Here is a 10,382-nt window from a genome sequence, read left to right on the forward strand (position 1 = left end):
AAATCCCTATGATGCGCGACGCAAGTCACCACCCTGTATAATGTTATTAGGTATCATTATTGGTATCCAGTGGTTATTACAGAAGTTTTTCGAATCTTGAGGTACTATCTGGTAGGTATCTCCTCTAATCGGACATACGATCATTCTAATAATCTAATCTACTGGGCCCGCATATTTCTTTAGCACCTGAAAAAAACCTCTTGATTTTGGTATTATAAGGTTTACGAAAAAGCTTCATTGAGGAGTTATTCAGAATTCCAATCGAATACCAACCCTCTAAAAGAAAATGTCTTACAAGACGGCAGTGAAAACCATTACAGAATCTCAAAACTCTCGAGGAGCTATCCGAACTATAGGTATAATCAGAATTGAAAAATGTTACCAAAAAATCGCGAAGTATTTCTTTGGCATCTGGAATGAGCAAAAGGCTCAATTATCAGGATGACCCATCACTTCATTACGGAATATGGCAAAAAGCACAATAACGTAATCTATGGTAAAATTGCAGTACAAATATGAGCTGGTAGCTTGAGAATTGTGATATTCTTTGTCTTGCTAAATCAAAACCGATGTAGTTACTTTGTTTAGGAGTGGTGTCCGTCGTGTATGTTTAAGGTAGGTTTCTTCGTCTACAGCTGGAATAGAGGTGCTTTTGAAGAATGTCTACAGCCATTGAGCCATCCATTCTTTTTGCTTGCTGGGAATGGAAATTTTCGCGAACCGGAACGCAAGCATCAGCATGATGTTGAGCGTTGAGGGAGGTGGGAGGGGGAGATGTGGGTCATAGAGTAAGTACATAACAAGAATTAAATGTTTCATTTTAAATTTTACTTTGGAAATGGAAAAGATATAAGTAGATGACATGTATATGTATTTTAATAAATTCGATCCACCAGTGCTTTATATCTGTTGGAGTGAGTTTAGTGTCCCTTCCTTTTCGCGATGCTGTATCGTCTACAAAATGACGACCTGTAAAAAAACGTGTGTAATAAAACTGACCATCGCTGGTAAAATTAACATCTTACCTTTATCAAGGAGAAAAATGTATGTTAAAGGTAATTAAAAATATAATAATAGCTATCAAAAAATATAATACGTATAGGGATAGCTATGAAGAATTATAAAATTTATCATATACATATTGTTGCAAGTGTATCTATAGCTAGTTTTACTATATATTGTTTTAACTCATACAAAAAAAACTGTATGTAAGGGCAACCATCTCATATGCATGCTTTTGTAATACGGGAGTAGTTGAATTAACATCTCCGCTGTATTAATAAGTAACTTAGATTATTGCAACTAATATAGGTAGGTACTGCCAAAAATCGACTGCACCAAAATTTCTCGGGAAAACACTTTTTCTTATTAATTTTGGTGCGTAGAATCCAAAACAATTCGTACTTTTTCGATCAGACTTCTCAATCAAAAGTTATAGACTAGAAACCAATTTCGAAAGAAAATTCAAAGGGCTGTAACTTTTGAACTAGTAGCCCAATCTTGGAACTGTTTGAAATTATTGATTCTACATGCCACATTCTATAAGAAATTTTTTTTCCCGGATCGATCTGAGAAAATTTTTTTTTCGGGGCTCAAAAAAAGGCAGTGTATAACCTTCCTTTTTTACCAAAAATCGACTGTACCAAAATTTCTCGGGAAAACACTTTTTCGTATTAATTTTGGTGCGTAGAATCCAAAACAATTCGTACTTTTTCGATCGGACTTCTCAATCAAAAGTTATGGACTAGAAACCAATTTCGAAAGAAAATTCAAAGGCCTGTAACTTTTGAACTAGTAGCCCAATCTTGGAACTGTTTGAAATTATGGATTCTACAGGCCACATTCTATAAGAAAATTTTTTTTCCGGGTCAATCTGAGACATTTTTTTTTCGGGGCTCAAAAAAAGGCAGTGTATAACCTCCCTTTTTTTTACCAAAAATCAGGATACACACATATTGGTTTCGAATATATAAAATTATAAGTTCAAAAATCATGATATATTTGTTTCGTTGATTTCGTTCTTTGCATGTTAGCAGTTTGGAGGAACCTATTTCACATGGAGGCAGAGTAGCTCTGTTACAAATTTATAATTTGTATAACATTATGGCATTGAATAAAAATTTTTTATTCAATGATTATGGGCACATGTGTACCTATGGAACCGCCACTGCCTAAACCTAACCTTCACTAGTAGTTAACATAACACGAAGAATAAAGCACGTGTACTCCCAAACGTAAATACACATTTGAAAAAAACGAAAAAGCCGCAGATAAAAACCCTTATTTTTCGAATTTATATTGACTTGGCATAGATATATAAATACATAGATACAGCCATACCCCAACATAGTTCAAAAGGACGTACCATCTATTACCATCACTTTCGGCACATTAATTACGTATAGCGCTATCCTTTATAGAGGTACCCTGAGCATGGAAGACAAGATTCGCATTATTTATTATAACTGTCAATCAAATTGTTAGCACAAATCACACAGAAAATTATCAGATTTGAGACTGTACAACATAAATAAACCGCCTTTTTATTTATTTAAATCGCATAGCAGCAAGAAATGTTACATTTAAAATGGAAGATGTTACTTAGAAAGCTGGCAAATGAAGAATTTGAAAACATTACAGCTGACAACTGGAAGAAAGTGTGTGAACATGTGGAAAGTGATTAATTTGGTTGATGTTTCTGAACTTTATAATCAGTGTTAATAATGACAGTGATGATTCGGATTTGTCAATTTCATCTGACGATGATTCGGATTGTGAACTTTTACAAACATAGGTAATGAATGTTCACTAAATGAGTATTATCACCAATTCGATATCATTGTTAAGATGTTGTATTTATTTTAAATAAATGTACACGTGTAGCTTACTTACTACAATTAGCACTATAATTTCAAAAAGAAACCCCACCGATTGGACATATGCCGAAAGGTAGGCAAGACGCGTAGCGACCAAAATTTGATATTGCACGCACACACAGTCTATAAATCTCGTTTTTCTAAGAATATTGCACGGATCCTTCTTTGTGATAATGATACAAACGCACTGCATCAACATCATATAGGCCAAAATGATAATTGGAAACGAATTCACTTCCTGTCGCGACTTAATCTCCGTTACCATTACGCCTAAAACCATGCAATTAAAATTAAAATGTTGAACATAAACTTTACTTACTTACGGTTTTTTTGATATTCTGCAAGCCAGCAATGAATTCACTGTAGCACATCATGCCAAACAAGGTAAACATAGTCCCAAATTTGAATCGCGTAGCTCTATGTAATAAAACTATTTCAGGAATAACAATTATGGACGCGTCTATCATTATGGCAAGCACTAATGTTATTCGTAATCAATTGATAACGCAATAATTACATAATATTTAGTGAAAAAACCGCCCATCATGTTTAGGGCGAATATTTTTAGTTAGATTTGATTTCGCGCGATCATGAAATGTGTCAACTGTCACATGACTTATGGGACGCGCTAAGTTTGTTTTAAGCGTCCGATTCGCGTACGACATAGTGGTTAATGCAATAAAAAGAGATAGAACATGTTTCTTCTTGGTTAGAAAGTAATGGAGAGATGTACAAATTTCTTTGATATGTTTTTTAAAAACCGAGGTACGTTTGTTAAGGATGGCTGTATCTAGGTATTTATATATCTATGTGACTTGGTGACATTGCGCGACATCTGTTGGTCAATCTGGCCGACTCGCGATGTGCAAAAGCTGGCAACACTGGTTGTATGCATATTGCCCCAGTTTAGCAACAAAAACTATTGTATCTGTATGACAAGTGCTCTCCATCCTTCACTTTCAACTGCGTTGTCCTCCATTTGTGATTTTAAGAAAAATGTCCTTACTTTAATCATTCTTTCAACTAAACATTTTGAAATATAAGTAATGGACAACAACTACGATAGTCCCGAGGAGGGTAATATTATTTAACATTATCTCCTTATAATAAATAATCGTGTTTTAGGTGAATATGTCTACAAGAACTCAAAGCTAAGCAATGTTTTGCCACTATGGGGAAATGAAAGATCAATGAATTTGAATCCACTAATTTTAACTAACATACAAAGTTCTCATTACTTTAAGGGTAGGTAGCTAATTAGTGAATCTTTTAGTTGTCTCGAGAATATTAATCTTATTTATGTACGTTGGACGAGTAATTTGTGGTTAAAGCTGTCATTGAATTCCAAATTATCTTTTAAGTCGATGTTATTCTGCATTCTATGATTGCTAAATACTAATTATATTGCTAGCAGCACATTCGAACTCGTCATGACATTACTTTTATGTTTAATTTCTTGTCAAATGTCGAGAAAAAGGTGAAGATGGAACTGTTGCATTATCGGTATGTAACATCTCAAACATCTTATACATTAATAAAATATATTTAGTTAAATTGCTCTTTCAGGCTGTAAATCTGCGAAGTGGATCGTGGCTTAAAACAGCAATTGGATCAACTGTGGACATGTAAATACGGTAAAGAAATTATTTTGCAACACAGTTTGCAGAATAATTACCTACATACGTATTGAAACATTTTTGATTTTATTCCTATAAAATCTGTTGATTGTGTTATGTGTAATACCATTAAATAAGAACTAGAAGAGCAAAATTATTGTCCAATTTAAAAATGCATGAAGTTAGTAGATCAACCTAAATGCAGATTTTGTTTCAGTTTTACTGTGATGACGCAAATTTTAATATGGGAATAAGTAAACATTAGTGACATTTCTACTTCTTTATTATGTGGTGGTAATACACAATCAGCTGATCTTGATCTTATATTTCTTCTCATTGATTTGGTGTTTTCAGTCAATTTGTACGAGTTGAAGACCTATCACGAGGTGATAGATGAAATTTACTACAAAGTTACACATCTCGAACCTTGGGAGAAGGGATCTAGACGAACATCTGGGCAAACAGGAATGTGTGGAGGTGTACGCGGTGTCGGTGCAGGAGGAATTGTATCTACTGCGTATTGTTTACTGTACAAACTATTCACACTGAAATTAACACGAAAACAGTTAAACGGATTGATCACTCACTGTGATTCCCCCTATATAAGAGCTTTGGGATTTATGTACATCAGATACACACAACCTCCGACCTCGTTACTGGATTGGTACGAGCCTTACCTTGACGATGAAGAGGTGCGTACTTACAGGTAGAGAGCCAATGTATTTTCCATTTACCTAAGTGGTTTTTAACTCTGTAAAAATATAAACCTTGTGTTTAATGATTCTTGAGTTGTTTAGGAAATGGATGTGAAAGCGGGAGGTGGTCAAATTATGCGTTTAGGACTCATACTGCGTCAGTGGCTGATGAAATTGGAATGGTTCTCAACGCTCTTTCCACGTATCCCGGTCCCAATTCAACAAAAAATACAAAAACACTTGGAGGTATGTATGTTATGACATTGTTTAAATATATAATTGAACAATTTTTTATTTAATACAAAAATCGGGCCAAAAGCATGACTTGAAGCCTATGCTATTGCTGATCGAAAGAGTTTAACAAGATATATGAAGCTTTTTTTTATATCTTAAAAGCATTTTATCTCTATTGACTTACATTCTTGATTCAATATATTATATATCTTCCCTTTGATTAATTTAAACAATAAATAAAGCTAGTTTTAAATCAACAATTTCTTCATCAATTACCACATGAATGGTTGATGGTAGTTTGTACTACTGAATTGACGTAAAAATTGTCAGAAAAATAGAACTTGCGCTAATCCTACAAGAAATTGATCAATTTATTGTTGATGTAAAACCAGCCTAAGTGACTATACCCAGGGTATAACAATGAAATATATCAAAAAGAAATGTGAGTAACAGCCGGGACCAAAATCAGCATTTTTTTCCAATTTTTTTATTGTATTCAACTTTTGATTTGTCTTAATACAATACAGTTTAATGCAGAATCGAAAGAAAAGTAACATAAGATCTGTTCAATTATAAGGTATTTAAACACAGATGATGATTATAGCATGGTTACATTGTATTTTATTAGGAACGATTTCCGCCCACTACCAATCCACTTAATGCAGCTGCCAGTGGTCCTAGCACAGGAAATGATCGAGAAGATCGCAAATGGGATCGTAAAGGTGGGCGAGATTGGGGTAAAGAGCGAGATAGGGAGTGGCGAGAAGATCACACCAGAGATTATTTAAGAGATGATCGAGACCGTGAAAACTCAGCAAGACTTTACGAGCGCGATAGAAGGGAAAAGGACAGAGATAGGAGTCGAGATGAAAGGGATGATCGAAGAAACCGTGAGAAAAGCCCCCAAAGAGGAGCTCGTGAACGAAGTCCTCGTCGTGAGAGGCACCACCATTCTAACCGAGATAAAGAGCATAGACATAGACATAAACACAGATAGAAACTTTTTTCTCCAAACTTTGAATTTACTTTTTGTGAATATATGTTACTTTACCATTACACGGTTAATTCAGTTTTTTGTAAGTTGAGTTTTTGTGCTTACAGTTTTGAGGTCTAATAGTTGTACAAAACTTCAATTACCTATTTTATACCAACATAATTAAATAAAGATTGAAATTGGTAACTACTGCGTACTTAGTACTATTTACCCTTTGGTAGCATGAGTTGGAGGTTTCAGCTTGGACTTTTTCATATAGGAAGAACCATAGCTTTCCTGTTTAACAAATTAATGATATTCCACATACAAATATTCACCAACTGTATGGAAATGCAGGTTGTTCTAATATCTTCCTCTGCGAAGCTTTATATCGCACTACGTTTCCATTTGAAGTATACTAATTCACAAAACTACCTACATATTGCTTTTAAGTACTTCACCAACTGTGATATGAACAGTAGAGACGGACAAAATATCGGGCGATCAAAAATGAGTTGCTGTCTAGTCGCCTTTGGAAGATCAATTTAAGTACAACTCATTTGTGATCGCATTGTATTGTTTCTTATTCAAAGAGATGACTTTTTATCCCCTGTAGCCCAAACGAGACAAACTGCATATACCAGGGGGTCCCCGATCCATTGAAATTGCATGGGCAACTTTGTTATAATGAAATTAGGTTAACAATGCCCTACATTTGACCCTTTTACGCAGAAGTTATGTGAAAATGTGCATAGCATCATTATAAATGGGCCCCTCCATATGAAGAAGATTTTATATACATTTTTGATATTATTTATGTTTATTACTAATAATACGTTTATTGTCTACAATCAAGCAACGTTGCTTCCGGTTAATACTCGTATTTGAATTAGAAACCACTCAAAAACTTCGCTTGTTAATAAACAATGTGGATTATTACTATTTGACTAAAAAACATTTGTATGACGTCACGATGCTAATAAAAACTCATCCATTAAAAAAATACAGTTTACAGGATTTTACGGTAATAGGTAATAGTCAATTTTAGAAAATCTAAAATAAAACAGAAAGCATAACTTACAGATAGGTACCTATGAGGAATAATTGATCGATGTAGAATTTTTTGGACACTTGAAAGTGCAACAAAATAAATCATGTTTCATTTGATAAAATCAATTCTTTAAGGTTTGAAGTTATTAAAATTGACCATTAGTTTTAAAACACCCTGTAGAAGGGCGATCAAAATTTAAATCATTTGGAAGACTTTTTGAAATCAAATCAACGGAGCCATGGGTACAAGGCGTTAAAAAAAAGCAGTCAAACGTCAAAAATTTTGAAAAATCTTGAATAACATGATGCTGGGTATAAGGAAATGTGGTATCAAAACGACATAAACTTTCATGTAGGTTTCTAAAATGCAATAAATCGTAGGTTGTTCTAGCAATAAAATACATACGTACGCTAAACTTTACCATAAGTATATATACATATTTCAACAATAACATTATATCACACCCCAATATACCTATATGTGTGCGTTGTCAAATTTATTAGTGCAAGAATTAATTTCAATATTGCCATCAAACACAATTCCAATATACCTATGCTACGATAGATAGGTTGTCCTCCACTCCTCCTGACCTCTGTAGCCAGTCTGCCCCTGCTAGTGAAGCTATTTTGAACATTTAATAAAATAAATTTGCACTTTGTACTCAGCCTATACTGCATTCATTACTAGAAGGTAGTAGATTGTGCTCTGGTTTGAAGATATAAGCACACACAAGGAAAATATAAAAGGGCACCAAATTATTGTAAAGTAGAAATATCCAGCACTGTGAATTGAAATGCCGGTCCGAGTGGCGCAGTTCAGTTGAAACTGGGACTGTGGTGCTAAGGGTCCCTGGTTCTGGCACGGATATTTGTAAATGTATATAGTGGGTTGGGTTGGTAGAGCAGACGTGGTTGAAACCCCGCCCACTCAAAAATAAAGGCAAATAAATAAATAAAGAAATGTGTAAAGTGATTTCACATTTGGATCTTTGACATTAACAACTATTGACCGTTCAACACTTTGGTTGGTAACAGAAAGTACCAGCTTAAATACAAAATTCATCACTGGTTTTCTTTTTCAGCGTAATACCGACTTGTGTTTTAACCAATTTCGGTGAAGGTCACCACCAAGTTTGCCAATAAATGTCCCTTTTTGTTATACAAATTAATGCGCTTTTTACTAGAAATTCATATCATGGAACAAACATATTTTTGCCACCGGAATAAATTAACAATAAAATGACGAGCTGCTAAAAAAATGTTGTTTGTAGAGAGAAGCATAAGTCGGAACGAGAGTCATTTTTAATAAACAATATTCCAGATAAATCTGTGGTGGTATGACTTACTTGCCCTCAGTACAGCTCAAACTTCAACTATCGATACATGGTCTGTCCCTCTTATTAGAAACCTTTAATTTCTTATGATTATTATTAAGTAGCTTGTATAGGAATATGGAAATTTAACAATACACATAGCAAACAGCATTTGTACTTATTACAAATATATTAGTCAAATTTGCCATTAGCAAATCAATATCAATTCTGTAGTGAGGTATAGATCAACATTACACTACTGCCTCAGCAAAATTTGTAATAAATATGATATTTAAACACTAATAAAATCATTACTTATGTTTATTGCATTTATATGAACATGGTGACTGATAACGTTTTAATTTATCCTGTACAGCATCTAAAATAACAATAATTAATAATTCGTTTTATAATTTACGAATCAAAGCTTACCACTTAATCTAAAAGGTAATACTTTGTGCAACCATTCGTCAGACCCATCACAACAATCGCAAATGCCATCATTAACTTTTGTTGACGGTACAAGTTTTGGATAAAAGCTGTCTGTCTGTTCAGTGCAAAAAAACTGCCCATTGGAGCACGCATTTGTACCGGGTTCGTCTGATCCGTCCAGACAATCGCAATAATTGTCGTTTAAGGAATCAAAACTGATTTTCTCCTTACTAGTTATACACGAGAACTGACCTTCTTGCGGTGTATAAAACTGGCTTTGTAGCGGGTGTGTGCCCAGAACTAGATTCGGAGGTGAAGGTAATTCTTTATTGACGTCTTTAGTTAATTGAATAAACATTATTAATTGATAAATAATAAATATAACTGATAATATGATTATTGGTTTTAAAAAGAAATGAAGCTTCTTACGAGAGAAGAAGTTGATTTTATATTTTTGTGACATATGTGCTGAACATTTTATTATTTAAATAAACGGAAAATAATTTATTTATCTTTGAGGTTAGGTCGTAGGTTGCGCAAGCGCAGGCACAAAACTCGTAGGCTGTGGCTCCTCTTTCGGTTTACCATCGTACAGGGTGAGACAATGGTTGTGTAGTTCTGTTAAATCAAATGCAGCATCTACCTTGCTAGGTTTGAGAGTTAAGTAAAAATTTAGTACGTATTGTATAGCATTGTATAACACAGAAATTAAGAAAAAAACCATCATTAACAATAAGTACACAAAATTAGCTTGTTCATTGTGTGAGTAACAGAGTATTAGAATATCTATGGAGAATTCATCTGATTCTGTTCTTCCACTTTGCCTTCTCATTGATCATTAAACTCATAGATGTGTAGGCGCTAATTGGTAATTGCTAATTCTTGCCAAAGCTAGTTTAAATTTTCTACATGTAGAAATCAGAACGCCTTACAAGGGCGCAATTCTAATCTATTAGGCTTCACAACTATGTTTAGAAGTGGTTAGGGAAGTGAAATGTACACCTGCATTCTTAAAATGAAACGGTATTTAAAAAGATTTGCTGTGGCTAGTAGATAACACCTGCGCATGCGCTATTCTCCCCAAAAGCTTTACAGCTCTTCCTTTTAGATCTAAGGACGTGTGTAGCAAATTTAGTTCCAATTGGTTCAGCCGGAAATAGGACAGACCAAGATCATCGAGATTTAGTTTGATT

At 34.2% G+C, this 10,382-nt stretch overlaps 2 protein-coding genes across 2 annotated transcripts; one reads left to right on the plus strand and one right to left on the minus strand.

Moving 5' to 3' along the window:
- The first annotated feature begins 3,803 nt into the window (after positions 1 to 3,803).
- On the plus strand, positions 3,804 to 6,491 carry LOC116164249 (pre-mRNA-splicing factor 38B). Its single transcript, XM_031478395.1, has 5 exons — positions 3,804 to 3,953; positions 4,002 to 4,121; positions 4,847 to 5,184; positions 5,290 to 5,433; positions 6,050 to 6,491. Exons 1-5 carry the CDS (start codon positions 3,923 to 3,925, stop codon positions 6,416 to 6,418), a joined length of 1,002 nt encoding a protein of 333 aa, XP_031334255.1. The 5' UTR covers positions 3,804 to 3,922; the 3' UTR covers positions 6,419 to 6,491.
- A 2,569-nt stretch (positions 6,492 to 9,060) lies between these two features.
- On the minus strand, positions 9,061 to 9,682 carry LOC116164268 (glucosidase 2 subunit beta). The gene is made up of 2 exons (XM_031478414.1): positions 9,190 to 9,682; positions 9,061 to 9,136 (listed from the first exon to the last, which is right to left on the minus strand). The coding sequence occupies exons 1-2, from the start codon at positions 9,650 to 9,652 to the stop codon at positions 9,069 to 9,071; spliced, it is 531 nt and encodes a 176-aa protein (XP_031334274.1). The 5' UTR covers positions 9,653 to 9,682; the 3' UTR covers positions 9,061 to 9,068.
- Positions 9,683 to 10,382: the final 700 nt, after the last annotated feature.

Source organism: Photinus pyralis, unplaced genomic scaffold (genome assembly GCF_008802855.1).
Source record: "Photinus pyralis isolate 1611_PpyrPB1 unplaced genomic scaffold, Ppyr1.3 Ppyr1.4_LG2, whole genome shotgun sequence".
Classification (NCBI taxonomy): Eukaryota; Metazoa; Arthropoda; class Insecta; order Coleoptera; family Lampyridae; genus Photinus; species Photinus pyralis.

Coding starts and splice junctions, on each gene's coding strand:
- LOC116164249 (XM_031478395.1), top strand. CDS start 3,923: ATGGACAACAACTACGATAGTCCCGAGGAGG. Junction 3,954..4,001: donor CTACGATAGTCCCGAGGAGG/GTAATATTATTT, acceptor ATCGTGTTTTAG/GTGAATATGTCTACAAGAAC. Junction 4,122..4,846: donor AAGTTCTCATTACTTTAAGG/GTAGGTAGCTAA, acceptor TGGTGTTTTCAG/TCAATTTGTACGAGTTGAAG.
- LOC116164268 (XM_031478414.1), bottom strand. CDS start 9,652: ATGTCACAAAAATATAAAATCAACTTCTTCTCTCGTAAGAAGCTTCAT. Junction 9,137..9,189: donor ATTACCTTTTAGATTAAGTG/GTAAGCTTTGAT, acceptor TTGTTATTTTAG/ATGCTGTACAGGATAAATTA.